This window comes from Odocoileus virginianus, chromosome 17 (assembly GCF_023699985.2).
Source record: "Odocoileus virginianus isolate 20LAN1187 ecotype Illinois chromosome 17, Ovbor_1.2, whole genome shotgun sequence".
NCBI lineage: Eukaryota > Metazoa > Chordata > Mammalia > Artiodactyla > Cervidae > Odocoileus > Odocoileus virginianus.
Window position 1 is genome coordinate 13,864,667 of NC_069690.1, and position 18,440 is coordinate 13,883,106.

General features: G+C 45.6%; 1 protein-coding gene across 1 annotated transcript in view; it reads right to left on the minus strand.

Annotated features, from left to right (window-relative positions):
• Window positions 1-9,887: 9,887 nt before the first annotated feature.
• Window positions 9,888-18,440, minus strand: part of UNC45B (unc-45 myosin chaperone B) — a 31,305-nt gene continuing 22,752 nt past the window's right edge. The window contains exons 15-20 of the mRNA XM_020902307.2: window positions 18,090-18,156; window positions 17,185-17,298; window positions 16,739-16,854; window positions 15,514-15,631; window positions 12,348-12,503; window positions 9,888-10,706 (exon numbers count right to left, since the gene is read on the minus strand). Coding sequence (XP_020757966.2) covers window positions 10,446-10,706; window positions 12,348-12,503; window positions 15,514-15,631; window positions 16,739-16,854; window positions 17,185-17,298; window positions 18,090-18,156 — 832 coding nt within the window. The 3' untranslated portion in view covers window positions 9,888-10,445. The remainder of the gene's footprint in view (window positions 10,707-12,347; window positions 12,504-15,513; window positions 15,632-16,738; window positions 16,855-17,184; window positions 17,299-18,089; window positions 18,157-18,440) is intronic.

An 18,440-nucleotide genomic window follows, 5' to 3' on the forward strand; every position in this document is an offset into this window, starting at 1 on the left:
GTGAGGCACATAATGAAAAAAATAAAGATAATGAAACTAACTTTACCTAACAAATGCACTTCCTTTGTGTGCTATAGCTGATAAAGATAAAAAAAAAAAAAAAAGCGCTCAGGGGTACAGTGCTTCACAACAGAACCTCCTCTTGTTGGTAGAGGTGCAAATGTATCACAGTCTTCTGATGTGATAACTTCATTCACTCTTGTATCTATAAGATCTGCCTGAATCACCTGGGGATCTTGTTAGACCTCCAGGTCCTCCTGACTCAGTAGTTTTGGAATTGGGCCCAAGAGTCTGCTTTTCTGACAAGCTCCCAAGCGATGCTTGGAGAAGACATTGGGCAAACATACATTCTCTTGTTTGTCTGGACTACTGCCTATGCTGCATGCATTTGCTCGATGCCCAGAGATTCACCACTGAAGAAGAGTTGTTTTGGATCTGGAATACATTTCTCTGTTCAGTATGATTCTCCTTTCTCTAAGTCTCATTAGTGCTTTGCTTGAGATTCTAATGGAACTTGTCACATACTTTTGCTATACTTAGCAGTGTATATGTCTTATTCCCCAACCCTACCCCTCTCCACATCTACCATCCCTAACTCTAGATTAGGACACTCTAGAAAATGCTCTCATAGATTCCTGTGCTTTTCACTAATAACCCTTACAACAACTCTAATTAAATAATTATGTATTTGCTTTCATGGGTGTCTTCCCTACTAAACCAAAAGCTCCATGAGGTCAGGTCTATTGTACAGCACTGTATACCCATCATTGCCACAGTAACCGCCACACAGTAAGTGCTCAATAAATATTTGGTGACTAAATGAATGAACTGTAAGTTTCATGGAAAGAGAAACTTTGTATCGCGGAAAGAATACAGCATACAGCCCTGCACGTTATCATTTACAGTCATTGTTGGCTTAACGACCATAATCTTAGGAACATTCAACAACCATTTTCTCATTCACTTCATTCAGCAATCTATTGAATAACTACTATATGCCAAAGCTGATTCTGTCATAAAAAATCTAACAGTATTCAGAGAGAATATAAATGTAAAAACAATTCATTTGTTCAAGATGCATTTTTCTATGCTTAAGATCCATTGTCTTTTGGACCAATGGGCTCCTGAAGCAATGGGTCACACCTATATGAAGATCTTTAGGTAAGAAAAAAACATATTCTAGTCTGCACTTCAAAGTGTCATATTATTAACTCAGGGTGGAGGGAAGGTGTGGGGAATGAAGACTAAAAGCAAAGGGGGAGGGTACTTGCAGCTGTTGTGTTGAGAGGCAGTGATATAGACGAGACCAGAGGCAGTGGAGAAGAGACTCGAGCGCATCAGGGAGATACTTAGGAAATAAAATGAACAGGAGAGCCACAAAAGAGACACTAGACAAATGGGACTACATCAAACTTTAAAACTCGTGCATGAAAGGACCCCACAGTGAAAGGACAGCATACAGACTGGGAGAAAATGTTTGCAAACCATATATGTGATAAGGGGTTAATATCCAGAATATACAGAGAAATTCTGCAACTTAACAGAAAAAAAAATCAGATAACCTGATTCAAAAATGGACAAAAGACTTGAATGGACGTTTCTCCAGAGGTGATAACAGACGGCCAATAAATGTGTGAAAAGATGATCCATATCACTAATCCTCAGAGCACCAGAGAAATGGAAATCAAAACCAAAAGGCCGTATTTTCTCACATCCATTAGAAAGATACTGTTGCTGCTAAGTTGCTTCAGTCGTGTCCGACTCTTTCGTGACCCCATGGACTGTAGCCCACCAGGCCCCCCTGTCCATGGGATTTTCCAGGCGAGAGTACTGGAATGGGTTGCCATTTCTTTCTCCACAGAAAGATACTATCAGAAAAAAAAAAAAAAAAAAGCCAAAAATAACAAGTGTTGGTGAAGATGGGGAGAAATTGGAACCCTACTGCAGTTTGTGAGATTGTAAAATGGTACAGTCCTGCAAGTTCCTCAAAAAGTGAAAACTACCATGGGATCCAGCAGTTCCACTTCTGGGTATATACCCATAAGAACTGAAAACAGGATCTTGAAAAGGTATTTGCACACTAATGTTCATAGCAGCGCTGTGTACAAAAACCAGGAGGTAGAAGTGGACACCCAGATGTCCATCAACAGATGAATGAATAACCAAAATGTGGTAAATATGTACAATGGAATATTATTCAGTTTTAGAAAGGAATAAAATCCCAGCACGTGCTCCAGCATGATGAACCCTGATGACATTATTCTAAGGGAAACAAGTCAGTCATACAAAGACAAATGATATATGATTCTGCTTACACAAGGTACCTGGGGTACTCAAATTCAGAGAGACAGAAAGGAGCGGAGTGATTGCCAGGGGCTGGGGGAGGCAGAGATGAGTCACAGTTGCTTAATGGGTAGAGTTTCAGTTCAGCAAAATAAAAAAGCTGTGGTCTATCTGACAACAACCTGGATATACTTAACACTACTGAACTGTACCATTTAAGACGACAACTTTTATGTAGTTTTTTTTAAAACACAGTTTTAAAAATAAACAGGATACTGTGAGAGGTATATCAGGGAAGCCCAGGGATGTGGGTGTTTCCAGGTGGGGTGTCAAATGCCTGGTAAGGAGCACAATAGTGTACTGACATTGGTGAGCTGTATAGAGCAAACTGTCCATCACCAGTGACATGACAAGGCTGGTTCAGAAGACGGTAGCATGTGTCAGGATATCACGGTGGGGTGGGTGGATTCTCAGAGTCTATAGGTAAATGAAGACCAAAACTCTCACAGTCACATACACTTGTCTAACGGAAACACCCTTTGTGAAAAGCCACATTTGTGACTTGTGTACTAAAGGATGCTTGAAGACTATTTAGAAAAAGTCTAAATACAAACAACAACAACAGGCCATTCCCTGGTGGTCCACTGGTTGGGACTCCACACTTTCACTGCCAAGAGCCTGGGTTCAGTTTCCTGGTTGGGAAACTAAGTTTCCACAAACTGTGCAGCGTGGCCAAATAAAAAAAGTGTAGTGAAACTACTAGGGGGAAAAAAGTCCCATCTGAGACATCTAGCCTTCAAAGCATTAAAGTTTTTTCCCGTTTTGCAACCTTTAGTTTAAACCGATTTTGTGTTACTTCATTGGTAAAGTAACTGTATTCAAACTGAAAGCTCTTGAGTCTTTTGTTTGTCAGAGGAACCCCAGAAGACTATATCACCATCTCTTATCCCTTCAGGCTTAAAGAAAATATAATAATTTGGTGATAGGCTTTTTTTTTTCTAAAAATATTAGAGATTTTGTTTCATCAAAGTATAAACTGAGAAAATTTTAAAACTAAATGGATTGGAGAGGCTTTCAAAGCACCTACAGGGAAACTCTGATGCCTGAAACATTGCCCTGACCCTGCTACCACCAAATACTTCTGCAGCAGTTTGATCGAGGAAACAAGGATATAGCCCTGGGGAAAAGCAAAACAAACAAAAAACAGTATGTACATGAAGGAAGAACCCAAGAATGAGCCCAGAGAGGCCCCAGTCAGGATCCCAGGGGAAAGGGCTCAGGGGACATACATCCTAAGGATAGAAATTGATGTTAATTGATAGTATACTTAATACATTTGATTAACAGCACCAATAAAAAGTTTCCTTGTATGAGGCAGAGAATTTGGAGATAAATTAAAAAGTTATAAAATTAAACAGACAGAAAGTAAGATGGTTATAAATTCTGAGCAAAGCAGAAAATTGTACAGGAAATGAAATGTACACATAATATATCACCTAGCACAGCTGTGAAAAGAGTCAAAATAAGGTACATGCTGAAGATTGTTCTAATCCAAAATGGTGATAAAAGCACACTGGCAGGGTATGGGGAAGGGAAGACAGGGAGGGAGTGTAATTGAACTAAGTCTTCAGGAAGTAAATAGATAATACCCATTTGAAACTCAAAACTGCACCTACAGAAAAGTGTATCCAAAAGAAACATCAAAGTGATCACTTCTAGGAGCAGGAAGAGGGGTGGGACAGGAGACTACTGATTTTATCATAAGCCTTGTAGAACTATTTGGCTTTCAGTACCAAGTGCTTGGGCAACTTTGATCTTTTAATTTTATAAAAAAAATTCTTTCCAATTATCTGGAAAGTATTAAGACAATGTGTTTGTCTCCTGTTTTGGAACTTTCCCCCTATATATCCTGGGCCTCTGATACAATCTGTGTTTAATAGTCCCAGATTCTTGGCACTCCTGTGAATATAAAACACTGCAGAATCTACAGTCAAATAATAATAAAAACCCCATCCTGACCTCTCCCTGCACGCTGGAAGTTTTGAGTTTTGGAGTCTAGCATTCACTTTCTCCAAAGCAATTAGTGAAGCTACAGTGCTTGGTTCGGAAAATTACAGAACTGGGTGGAGAATAAAAATTCAGCAAGATAAACAGATAATATCTTCTTGTCCCTTAAAGTGAAAGTGAAAGTTGCTCAGTCGTGTCTGACTCTTTGTGACCCCATGGACTGTAGCCTGCCAGGCTCCTCTGTCCATGAAATTCTACAGGCCAGAATACTGGTGTGGGTAGCCGTTCCCTTCTCCAGGGGATCTTCCCAACTCAGAACCCAGGTCTCCTGCACTGCCGGTGGATTCTTTACCATCTCAGCCACCAGGGAAGACCTCCTGTACCTTATGCAGTCATATCTGCATAAAAAGCAGATATGACTCAGAAAGCTGTCTTTCTAAATGCTATTCTGACAAAGGGGAATTGTATAGACCCCTGGAATTCGGAGACTGTTGGCATCTCCAATGAAAATTATCACAAACTGCTAAAAAGTCTGATGGGTTTTTTTTTAACTAAATGATGTCCAGCTCAGATAACATTTAAACTGACACCTTTTTCCTGGAAGGAATACGCACTTACAAATCTGCTTTTTCAAGCCAGGAGGATAAGCTTTTCCCTGTTTCCCACATGCATGGAGATAATAAAACTTGTGCTTCTGCTAAGTTTCTTAAGAGTCTGAGACTTTATGTTTCATTTAAATGAACACTGCTTACCCAGGAAGCACTGCTGACCTTCCCTGCTGGTGTGATACCTGGAACTCTCTCACCATCCCCAAGAAACCAGGGGCTTGGTTCCCCTTGAGCTGGCCAGCATGCACCCTGCACTGCCCCCTGAAGGTGACAGCGAGCTCCTTCATCCTTTCCCATGATCTCTGTTACTTTTTTTTAAAATAAGAGTATGCTTACAAAACTTTGTTGTACAGAAAGCAAAAATGGGGTTACAACCCCAGTGTAACTGGTAACCACAGATGGCTATATGAGTCATCCACCAGTCACAGGACCCACACCACAACAAGAATCTTACGCAAAAACCTGATGACACTTAGAATTTCATTGGGGTGAAGTCCCCAAGCTTGGTGGTGGATTTTCAAGAGGGACTAAAAGGAAGAAGTCAGAATGTCAAGGGAACTATGCTCTTTGGGTGGGTGGGTAGGTGTTCCGGGATTTGTATCACAGGTACTTTAAAAGAAACAGAACAGCTACCAACTCTGTAGGGGCTTTCCAGGTGTCTCTCCACCTGCCAATGCAGGAGACTCGGGTTTGATCCCTGGATCGGGAAGATCCCCTGGAGAAGGAAATAGCAACCCGCTCCAGTATTCTTGCCTGGGAAATCCAATGGACAGAGGAGCCAGGTGGGCTACAGTTCACAGGGTCACAAAAAGAGTCGGGACATGACTCAGTGACTAAACAACAACCACCAACTCCTCGGAGAAGCAATCCAATAATCCCTGAGCTACGTCTAATGCTTGCCCTTCCCAGACCCCAGGGAACATGCTCAACCCACTTTTAAGCACACCCCTTGCACCCTGACACAGACTCTGCCCTAGAGATTCATTTTCTAGCCCCGACTCCTACCATGAGTAAATGGGAGAAGAAATCTCCACCTGCCCACCCCATCCAATGCTGGTATCTTCAAAGACTTCAAAGACAGAAGCTCACAGGCAGTCATTTGGAACACAGCCCGCTGTAAAATGACTTCAGGAGCCTGTTTCCACCCTTGGGCTTCCCTCAGAGCTCAGTTGGTAAAGAATACACCTGCAATACAGGAGACCCCAGTTCAATTCCTGGGTCTGGAAGGGATAGGCTACCCACTCCAGTATTCTTGGGCTTCCCTCAAATATTGGAAACATTGGGTTTCCCTGCAATGTGGGAGACCTGGGTTCAATCCCTGGGTCAGGAAGATCCCCTGGAGAAAGGAAAGGCTACCCACTCCAGTATTCTGGCCTAGAGAATTCCGTGGACTGTATAGTCCAAGGGGTCGCACCAGGCTCCTCTGTCCATGGGATTTTCCAGGCAAGAACACTGGAGTGTTGCTATTTCCTTCTCCAGGGAATCTTCCCAACCCAGAGATTGAACCTGAGTCTCCTGTATTTGCAGGTGGAAAGGAACCTGGGAAGCCCCTACAGAGTTGGTAGCTGTTCTGTTTCTTTTAAAGTACCTGTGATACAAATCCCAGAACACCTACCCACCCACCCAAAGAGCATAGTTCCCATGACCTTCTGACTTCTTCCCTTTAGTCCCTCTTGAAAATCCACCACCAAGCTTGGGGTCGCAAAGAGTGGGACATGACTGAGCTACTTGCACTTTCATTTTCTATATCTAAAATAGATAAACAGCCTGGACCTACCGTATAAGCACATGGGGTTGCATAGAGTCGGACACGACTGAGCAGTATTCACTTTATTTCTCCCCAAGACCCAGAACTCACTTACCTAGATTGGATCCCAGAACCTTGACTAGTAGTGTGGCTGTTTGCACTAAAACCTTTCATAAAACATGAGACATTTTATGAAAGGTTTTATGAATCAGGAGGAAATCTATTACCCTGATGTTTCAGTGGCTTGGGTTTTGAACTTCAGCAGTAAGAGGGAAACCCACAGACCTCAGAACCTCAAAGATCACTGCCAAATTGCCTTTTGGCAGAATCACACAGAAGGAGGTGACAGGCCCAACAAGGCTGCAGAAGGAGGTCATGGGAACCTGCACTTCTGGGAAAGTAAGCAGTACGGTAGGGTTCTGGTGTCACGGAGCGCAATCCCAGCTCCAGCTCCAGCTCCTGCTTCTGTGGCCCTGTGGCCACTCTGCCTTGGAACCTCGGTGAACAGATGCTTCTCCATTTCACCACTGCTAGCTCTCCTGCCCAGAACCCTTACATTTCCTAAACACACTGAGGCCAGGTGGCTGCCATTCCTTGAGTGAATTTGCAAATATGACCTCGCTTGCTCACCAGTCCCCCATTCCCTTAAGTGACCTGTTGAAGTACATATCTGTCAACTGGGGCGCTCTACCCTAAGGAACAGGGAATATTCATCAGATGAAATGAAGGGAACTAACTAATATTGAGTAGTTGTATAATATGCACCAGGGGCTTGAGATCAATTCTTCTATGTAATCCTCACACTCAAGAGAAAAACATTATTCACTTTTTGAAGTGAAAGCTGCTCAGTCGTGTCCGACTCTTTGTGAGCCCATGGACTGTATAGTCTGTGGAATTCTCCAGGCCAGAATACTGGAGTGGGTAGCCGTTCCCATCTCCAGGGGATCTTCCCAACCCAAGGATCGAACCCAGGTCTTCCTCAATGCAGATGGAGTCTTTACCATCTGAACCACCGAGGAATGAAAGAACATACAGAAAAGTGCACAAATCATAAGCTTGATAAAAGTGGACCCATCAAGACCAAAAATTAGACTCCCTCTTAGAGGCCTTCTCCATCACTCTCCACTACCTCTTCCCTACAAGTACTGTAAATAGTATCCTAACTTTGAATACCATAAGCCAGTTTGCCTGGTTTTGAACCTATTACAAATGGAATCATTCACCATACAGTACATGGTGTTAAGCCAGCGCCTTTCACGAAGTATTATGTAAGCGACCTCCTTATTGTGTGTAGCTGTAGTTTATTCATTTAAATTGGTGTGTCATCTTCTCTTGTATGAGGATGGAACAGTTTACCCATGTTCTATGGACATTAGGATTATTTCCACTTGGGAGCTGTGATTGAAATATTCCCTTTTGTTGTATACATGCCTTTTAGTGCACATAAATATCTATTTCTGTTGACTCTGTACTCAAAAGAGTTGCTGGCTCTTTCAGGGGATACTGCCAAATACATTTTCTTAAGCAGCTGTAGTAATTGAAATTCCCACCTGCAGTGTGTAAGAGGTCCAGTGACTCCACATTCTCACCAGCACTTGATTTGGCAGTATTTTCAATATTAACCATTCTAGAATGGCATCTTATAATACTTTCATTTTCCATTTCCCTGATGACTAGCGAGATTGAGCATCTTTTCATATACTTATTGGCCTCTTTTATGACATGCCTGTTCACAAAGTTTACTCCAATTTTATTCTTCTTCTAGATAGATAGGCATTACTATTCTCGACTATTTGCACTTTCATATCCACTTTATTTATTTATTTAACTTTCTGGCCCTCCACGGGGCATGCAGGATCTTGGTTCCCTCACCAGAGATTGAACTTGCGCCCTCTGCAGTGGAAGCAAGGAGTCTCAACCATGGGCCTGCCAGGGAAGTCCTTCATATACACTTGAGAAACAATTTATCAATCTCTGTCCCCCAAAGGCTCAGGTTAGATTAGCATTTAGTGGAATCTTTATGTCAATCTGTAAAGAATTTGCATCTCCAATGTAATGTTGAGTCATCCAGTCCATGAATGTGGTAATGTCTGTCACTTATGCAGGTTTTCTTTTATTTCTCTAAATAATATTTTATAGTTTTCTATGTAGAGCCTTTCAACATCTTTCACACGATTTATTCCTAGGTATTTGATGTGGTTTATGTAATTGTAAATGGCATCATCTTTTACATTTAAATTTCCTAGTCATTACAGGTATACAGAAATACAATCGATTTTTGTAAACTGACCTTGTATCTAAATTCACTTATTATTTGAGTTTATCTGTAGACTTTTCCCATATACATATACACATATACATGTACAGACCTGTTGCATGATTAATTTGAAAGGTTCATTTCTTGATTTTCAGTCTTTATGCTTTTCATTTCCTTTCCTTATTGTACTAGTTTAACCTCCAGTACAAAGCCTAATGGAATCGGTAATAGCAAGTATTATCTCATTCTTAATCTCAGGTTGATTATTAAATATCATTTGAACTGTAGCTTTTATGCAGATAATCTTTATCAGACTAAAGGAGTTTCCTAATTTTAGTTTACTGAAATTTTTATCATGAGTTGTTTAATTTTATCCAGTGTTTTCCCTGCATCTATTACAATAATCATTTTTTTTCCCTCATTCTGTTAATGTGCTGTATGGAAATGTGATGCATGCTAGACATACCAGAGTTGTCTCTGGGAATTTTGCTGGGTCACTGAGAATGATCCTTTCTCTTCTCTTGCATAATTATGAACTATAACAACTGTGTGGGAATTCCCTGGCGGTCCAGTGGTTAGGACTCTGTGCTTTCACTGCCAAGGACCTAGGTTCAAACCTTGGTCAAGGAACTAAGACCCCACAAGTCATGGGAAAAAAATATATATATACGGAAATCTGGAGCTTCTGGGGAATATCTCACCACATGTTAAGAGCTTGCCAGAAATTAAGCCTAACCCAGAGGAAATAAAAATCACAATGTGGGGGATGAGAGATGGAAAGACACCCTCACACAGAAAAAAAAAGAATACAGATGACAATATTTGAACCCTAGTTCTAACAATGTCAGATCTTTCCCTGCCTTGACAAAATATATGAACCAATGAAATTTTTTTTCACTTGAAGTACTTTGAGTTGATCTTATTTATATTCATCACATCCATCTTGCTTAGAAGATTTCCCCAAGCAAATGCAAAAGTCATGTCAGACTATTGAACATCAGCTATATTTCCATCATAGGAATGCGCATGGGTCTGGGACGGGCAGTGCCGCTGAAACATGCAGTTCTAGGCAGCCATATTCAAACATCAGGGGAGACAGGATATAAAAACCAGATCAACATCCAGGTGCACCAGCTACCTTTACAGTCACACTACTTTACATATTTAAAGTAGGACCTGCTAGCTCCTACTTCACCACACAATTCATTTTCCAAAATGTAGAGAACTCCAGCCCATTATCCTGGCCTTTGGAATGGGTACAGAAAAAATTATCCAACCTGTCTTCCTAATCACAGATGAAAATTATTCTAGGAATTTCTGGAACTTGACAGATGTTAAGGAGCAAGAGAGCTAATGAAATATGCAAACTCTCCTAGAACAAAAGGGAAGATGCGCAACTCAGGGGACAATCCACAGTCCTTCTTTTACATGGACACCTCACTGTGGCTGCAATGATCCCTAATGGAACTGACACCCCAAGAGCTCTCAGCCCAGAACTCTGCACAGTTACAGGAGCAGCCCCAGCCTCCCTCTGGGCCCCTGTCTAAGACACTGGTTTAATGAAGCCATAATCCATGCATTTGATGAGACATTCCCGAGCTGTCTGAACCACCGCTGCCCGCTTCTCATCCGGCTCTTGCTTGCCCACCACTGTCAGGATCTCCAGCAGCTCACTCTCCACCAGCTTCTTGGCCAACTCAGCATCAGCCGCCAGCAGGTTGTAGGCAATGACCAGGCCCCGGTGTTGAACTGACAGCCGGTCATGCAAGCAAAGCCGCTGTAGAATCTCCAACCACTGAGTTGTCTGGAGGCAGGGAGGAGGATAAAGACAGATTGGAGGAATCAGTGGAGGGGACGGAGAAGGGAGATTCTGGACAAGATAAACAGAAGGCATTGGCCAAGCCCAGATTCTGAGCTTTGAAAGGGCAAGTGCATATCTGATTATCTCTATGGACTCAGCATATGCCCAGCTGGGCCTCTTAGAACTAGCTGGATAATGCCCATCTTCTTACCAGGGCAGGAGCTGGAGAATTAGAAGAGACTTGAAATAATCCAGTCCTTTTCATTTTGTAAGTGGAGGGATTGAGGTTGAGGGTGAGGAAGTAACTTAGCTACAGTCACACATCTGGAAATAGTACAGAATAAACATCCACCCATCCACTTAATTTTTAAGCATCACGAGGAGCAGAGAGACAGGCCTGCTGCATGCCTGAGTGGAATGGGGATGGAGGGTGTTCAGAAAGGAAGATTCTAACTCTGGGTACATGCACAACGCCTGCTTCTGCCAACCCATGTGCCCTGGGAGACGCTGCTTTAGGGCAGCAGCCTGTGGTCCCCAGGCTGGAAGCACCCCACCTCTGACCGACACAGTCAGAATTATCCTGGGGAAAGTTTTTTAACCAGCCCTCCAGCTGACTCTTACACACCTTACAGTTTTGAGAAACCTGCCTTACGGAAAGGGCTGAAGGCCGGGGACCAAGAGGATGAGCTATGTTCAGGAAGGAGACCCTCCCGTGGTGCCAGGACAGTATGAGTCTCCATGGAACTTAGAAAACACACACACACATATACACACCCCCACCTTGAGCTGGCTATCTAAGAGCTTGCCTTTTATTCTTTTATATTTAAAATTAGAGGATAATTACTTAACAATATTGTGATGGTTTTTGACACACAGCAACATGAATTGGTAGTAGGTATTCATATGTCCCGTCCCTGTTGAATCCCCCTCCCACCTCCTCCCTCCATCCCACCCCTCTAGGATGCCACAAAGCACCGAGGAGCCTGCCTTTAAAGCAGACTTGCTGCTTAGCATGCACGAGGCCCTGGGTTCAATCCCCAGCACCTCCATAATTTCTGTGTGCTTCCCACTCTGCTGAGGTTCTTCTCCCAGGGGGGATTTGTGTAAAGCAGACTTGCTTTAATACATTTGAATTGAGATGTTCACATTTTTTCACCATCAGTGACTATGAGGCCCACAAACTTAAGTTCGGTTCGGTGAAATAAGGAAAGTTTCATTTTGCACCCCTATGTTTGTGACTATGTCCGTATCACTCTCATTACACCTGCTGAAACAGCCACAGTCCCACAAAGGGCCTGGCCATCATCTAAGAGCCTCTTTGCCAAACTGTGAGCTCCTATGGTACCCCATCCACATCCCCACTTCTCTTGAGGAGCTTAGGGATCCCATGGCAGTAGTTAGTGCTGTTATTATTGTTATTATCCTTGCATAATGAGTTATGAGCACCACCAAAGTGAGTTTGCGCATTTGGGGTGTCCACATAAGGAGTGTAGAGGTTGCAGCATATACCTTCCCCTCCTCTGTGGGTAGGAACAGATACCCAGGGGGCGGGGAAGGGGTACCACGGGGGCCGGCCTCCCCCGCAGAGGGTCATCCAGGGCAGCGTGGTCTGGGGCTGCGGGGTTCCCCAGGGCCTGCTCTCACCACTTCAGTCATCTTGAAGCACAGTTTCTTATGCGCTGCTGTCAGCATGGCCAGGGCCCCCGCAGCCGCATTCTGCACCTTGTCGTCATCCTCGCCACAAAGCAGCACCACCAGCTTCAGCCGGTCGTTGCCATCGGCCAGGAACCTCTCCTGTACCTATGGGGGGCAAGTACACGGCTCAGAGGAAAAGGCCCCCACCTGCCCAGCCTGGAGAGGGAAGGACGCATCTGGAGCCATGTTCTCTAACCCAAGATCACTCAGAGCTTTGCTTCGAGCAGCACACTCATTGACACCTCCTCCAGGAAGTCTTCTCTGATTAGCTAGATGAAAACACTACAGACTCCTCCAGTTTACAGGTTATAGAGAATAAGGAATTCCTTACATAGCATTCGCTGTCACCTCTGTTTACATTCAGCTCTCCACCCTTGGGGAAAGGGCAGGTACAGACTCCTGAAGGGTGGATGTTGCCTGTAAAGCCCCATCTCTTCCCTTTGGAGAAGACTGGAATGTTTCTCCCACAACAGATGGGCCTTCAGCGTCTGCCATAGAATGCCTTTGTGGTCCCTGAAGGCACAGAGTCTTGGCAAGAGCATCTCTGGGTAGTTGGGTAGTTTACATGGTGGTCAAGAGCTGCTGCACCATTTACCAGGTGGAGGGTGAGGCTTCCCAAGGCCCCCTTCTCCTGCCCCTCTGCTCTGCAGAAAACCCTGGTTGGTTAAGTTTAAGGGCATTTTTGCTGGGTGACGTGTCCTAGAAGTGAAATGCTAAAAGGAGCCAAAGGTCACAGCTGCTCAGGTTATAAACCTTTACCCGCATCTCCCTGAAGCTGGACCAGTGGTCCTCAGAGGTAAGAGTGCAGTGATGCTCAGTACAGTCCCCTCACAGGGACAGGTGTGACAGGGAAGCCTCTGCCCCGGAAGAACTACACGCGCACCTCTTGCACTAACTGTGGCCATGATCTTGCTCTCGTCATAGAACATGAAGGGAAGTGATGTGTCACTTCTAGGCCACCTCGGCAGAGTGCTAGGGGGGTCTGTCCCCTGGTCTGTCTGCCCATTCCCATCTGAATGGAGACCACTCCTAAGGGGCAGAGGGGGAGACAGTCCTTTCTTTTTTGGACAGGGGCAGGGTGATGATCGAAACCTGCACCCCCAAGTCATTGCTTGGAAGTCAGCCACCTGATTGCAACGTGAGCAAGAAATGATGTGAGAGAGAAATGAATCGAGATTGCTGGGAGAAATAGCAATAACCTCAGATATGCAGATGACACCACCCTTATGGCAGAAAGTGAAGAAGAACTAAAGAGTCTCTTGATGAAAGTGAAAGAGGAGAGTGAAAAAGTTGGCTTAAAACTCAACATTCAGAAAACTAAGATATGGCATCTGGTCTGATCACTTCATGGCAAATAGATGGGGAAACAATGGAAACAGTGAGAGACTTTATTTTCTTGGGCTCCAAAATCACTGCAGATGGTGACTGCAGCCATGAAATTAAAAGACGCTTGCTCCTTGGAAGAAAATCTATGACCAACCTAGACAGCATATGAAAAAGCAGACATTACTTTGCCAACAAAGGTCCATCTATGGTTTTTTATAGTCAAAGCTATGGTTTTTTCCAGTAGTCATGTATGGATGTGAGAGTTGGACTGTGAAGAAAGCTGAGCACTGAAGAATTGATGCTTCTGAACTGTGGTGTTGGAGAAGGCTCTTGAGAGTCCGCTGGACTGCAAGAAGATCCAACCAGTCCATCCTAATGGAAATCAGTTCTGAATATTCATTGGAAGGACTGATGCTAAAGCTGAAACTCCAATACTTTGACCACCTGATGCAAAGAACTGACTCATAGGAAAAGGCCTTGATGCTGGGAAAGATTGAAGGCAGGAAGAGAAGGGGACAACAGAGGCTGAGACGGTTGGATGGCATCACCGACTCAATGGGCATGAGTTTGAGTAAACTCCAGGAGTTGGTGATGGACAGGGAGGGCTGGCGTGCTGCAGTCCGTGGGGCTGCAAAGAGTCGGACACGACTGAGCGGCTGAACTGAACTGAACTGAGAAATGAACTTCTGTCCTGATAGGACCAGGGTTCATTTGGTTGTTTGTTGTGACAGCTGGTCCTCCCCGGGGGGAAGCTGCTCCCCCTCCCATTATCTCCCCTCTGCCGTCTTTGGACACACTCTCCTCTCCCATGTGGCTGCCAGGCCTCCAGCCCAGCCTCAGACCAGCTCCCTGGCGGACCGTGGTAGCTTTCTTTTGACTTTAAAAGGCTTTCATGGATCAAGTTTTCCTCCTTTAACTGTGAGAGCATCGAAGACTTGAATTAAGAATTGAGGGGTGGGACTTCCCTGGCAGTCCAGTGGCTAAGACTCTACACTTCCAACCCAGGGGGTGTGGGTTCCGTCCCTGTTTGGGGAACTATGATCCCACATGCCATGGGACACAGCCAAAAAAGTTAAAAAAATTAAGGGGGAATGAAGTGGGCCTCACACTTGGCCCTACACTTGGCCCTACACTTGGACCCAGGAGGGCCACTTGGTCTGGCTGTCACGTCCACAAAGGGCCTCAGATTTCAACCCTGTTGTTACCTCCGATGAGGTTCAACCTACTAGCGCAGCAGTGCTCTGCCAGGATGTTAAAAAAGAGACATTCGTTCATCACGTGGTGATGATTTCTCCTACCACTGGACTGTGCAGCCATTGATGCCTTCTGAATTCATTTTATTTTTACAAATCCTATAATTAATCTGTGACGAACACTGTTATAGTGCATTGCGGTTTCTATGGAAACAGTGATCTGTCATTAAATGTTACCATTTGACATAATCTAAAATTGCTTGTAGCTGTTTTTGCATTTCTCCTTTTTTTTATATGTGTGGCGCTTCAACAGCTGCAAATGGTCTAACCTCTCTTGACTTCTAAGAGACCCTGGCCTCGTCTTTTGCTATGAGATTATTTAGTAAATAACTTGGGGACATGGGACTCGCCCCGCCCCCAATCCTGCCCAAGCTTTGGGATCAAAGCTTCAGCTAGCATCAAAGCACAGCTTCACTGTGCGTATCTCCCTTTGTATCCTTTGGGCATTACACTCGCCTTGGGGTCCCTCGGGGAGGGGAACTATCATCTAGGCCCCACTTTCCACACCTTGATCACGCCCATCCTGAGCCCCTCACCTCCGTGTTCACCACCATGTTGCACATGCATTCCGTGGCCGCCTGCCGCAGCTGGTCATGGTTCTCAAACATGTAGTTCTCAATGTCCGGCAAGGCCTTCTCCTTAACGATCTTCTTCCTAGGGAGTGAGGGGTGGAGGAGGAGAGTCTGCTGAGTCCTCTGTAAAGACCACTGGGGGTTTTGAGCCACCCAGGGGCCACTCCAACATCCTCAGTCAGCACAGTTTCAGTTCAGTTCAGTCGCTCTGAACTCTTTGTGTCCAACTCTTTGTGACCCCAGCAAGAGTGACCCCAGCATCGTTTAGATGACAATAATCCCACCCCTGGGCTTCCCTGGTGGCTCAGCGGTGAAGAATCTGCCTGCCAGTGCAGGAGACGCAGGTTCGATCCCTGGATCGGGAAGAGCCCCTGGAGAAGGAAATGGCAACCCACTCCAATACTCTTGCCTAGGAAAGCTCATGAACAGAGGAGCCTGGCAAGTTATAGTCCACGAGGTCTCAAAAGAGTTGGACACACCTTGGTGACTAGAACAATACCAACAACAATCCCACCCCTGGAGGGGCCCCCAGCGACATAGCACAGCATCCTGGCCATAGCAGTGGGATCTCAGATGAACATGTCACCCAGCTGCCGATCCTCCTGTATTATCACTGGAGAAAGTCTTTCTCTCTCCTGCTGGAGATGAAACCATGATGTGAGGTCTGGAGTAACCCTCATGTGACCATGAGAAAGGGGAAAAGCCTGTCTGAGAATTAAGACAATACAGACAAGAGAGCAGGAGAGAAGTGGATTCTGGGACAGCTTTGTAACCCCTGCCTCAAGCCACCCCTGAGTCTGGATTATCCTAGATGAGTCATTAATTATGACTCCCAATATCCTGAATCATTAAACTCCCCATTATGCTGAGACCAACTGGAGTTGAGTTTTCTGCCACTTAAAGAATTTCAGCCCAATTCCATCATCCCCTTGCTTCCAAGGAGGAATACACTTTATCCCAGCCCTCAACCACCTGATATCTCTTTTACTACTTTCAAAGGACGTGTCTTTCCAGTCTCCTTTGGCTTTGCACCTTCACTGCAGTCTTTCCAAGTGCTAGCTCACGTCCCCCCCACCGCCATTTCTACCCACGGCCTTCGAGCCTGTCCTCAGAGGAGTGGACACACAGTTGCCCACAGACCAACACTTCACGTGACATGGCTCTCCACCCGTTCCCTCCACCCACTCACCGGAGCTTGTCACTCCGCCCAGACAGGTTGGTGAGGCCTAGGAGAGCCTCGTAGTTCTGGAGGCCGTCCCGCTGTGTGTTCAGGAGACTCACGAGGGGCCGCACCACCTCGTACACCTATGAGGAAGGGGTAGAGGAGTCGTCAGATGGAGACCACCTCCGCCAGTCATTTACAGGTGCCTGGCTCTAGAATTTCCAATGCACTTGCCCACCCATTGTCTGATTCCACCTCCACAATGATCCCGAGGGGTGGTGTTAATTCCTTCACTTTGCAGATGAAACAGCCTGTTTGTCAGAGCCAGGGGTGGAATCCATGCCCCTCCAACTCATTGCCCTTTGTGATGGCACCATGCCCCCTCCCAAGCCAGGGAGAGGGTGACAAGAAGAAAGATCCCTTGGAGCAGACTCCTCCCATCACCTCCCCGCCCTCCACCTCTGGCCACCCACCCGCTCCCCGGGGAAGGCGATGTCTGGGTTGGAGACCGCGGCGATCTTTGCGAGGGCGTGGGCTGCCTTCACCTTGCCCACGTCTGTGCCCTCCAAAGCCAGGGGAATCAGGGCCTGCAAGAAAAGGGCAGAGGCACTCCTTGGTCACATATACAGAAGTGTCTCTTCCCAGCCTCCCTGTCCAGCCGCTGTCTGTTCCATCAGAAGTTCAGGAAGACTCAGCAATGGAGTCAACTCTTGAGCATTACAGAAAACAGTTCAATTCTTAATCACTGATCCACTCCCCCTGGTCCCCAGCGCACATGGGGGTCTCTGCAGGCACTCTCCCCAACCCATATGCATTTGTTTGGCTTTTAGAAAAATCAAGATGCTGAAGTTTTTCTTTTTACCTAAGTCAAAGCTAATTGTAACAGCAGCCATTCACTGAGCACCCCCCACGAGCCAACACCTTAAGTGTATTTTCTCTAATCCTGTGACATTCTACAGTCTGACTGTGTGATGTTTTTTCCCTTGTTTTACAGAGAGGAAACTAGGACTCAGAGAGATAAGTAATTTGCCCAAAGCTGTGCAGCTGAAAAGGGACAAGCCTCCCAGAGCAAAGCCCATGGTCTCTGTCTGCACTGCTTCCTTCCAATAGCAAGGAGGATAAATGGGATTCCACAGGAGATCCTGTGACACATCAGAGACTCAGGCACAGACAACAGAGGTTCCTGAATAACCGCATTCCAAGAGGTCAGGCTGGGGCAGGAAGTGCATTATTCTTGGGCTAGGCAAAGAGCATGCACACACACATACACACAGATACACACATGCATCACACACACACACGGAGACACAAGCACACACGTGAGAGCTCCTCCCCAGGGGAGCACCTTCTTGGACGGCAAGAACCTTCTCCCAATTACCTTACCACCACCTTGAGCCACAATGGTACCTCGGTCCTTTGGGCTGTCGCACAGTGCCAGGAATACCCTGGGGGGCAAGGATGCAGGACGTGAGCACGCCCTTCCCGGGCATCAGCAGGCCAACTCGTGAGACCCAGTAAAACCCTGGGAAGCACTCCCAGTGTGCACCTGCCCCAGAACCAACCTTGGGAAGATACTGCCATGGACCTGAGTGGCTGGGGAAGAAGAGAGCCAAAGGCAGCTGCAAAAAGTAGCCCCATGCCTGCTTAGGGGGATACCAAACGGCTCACTAGGCTTCCCTGGTGGCTCAGATGGTAAAGAGTCTGCCTGCAATGCAGGAGACCCAGGTTC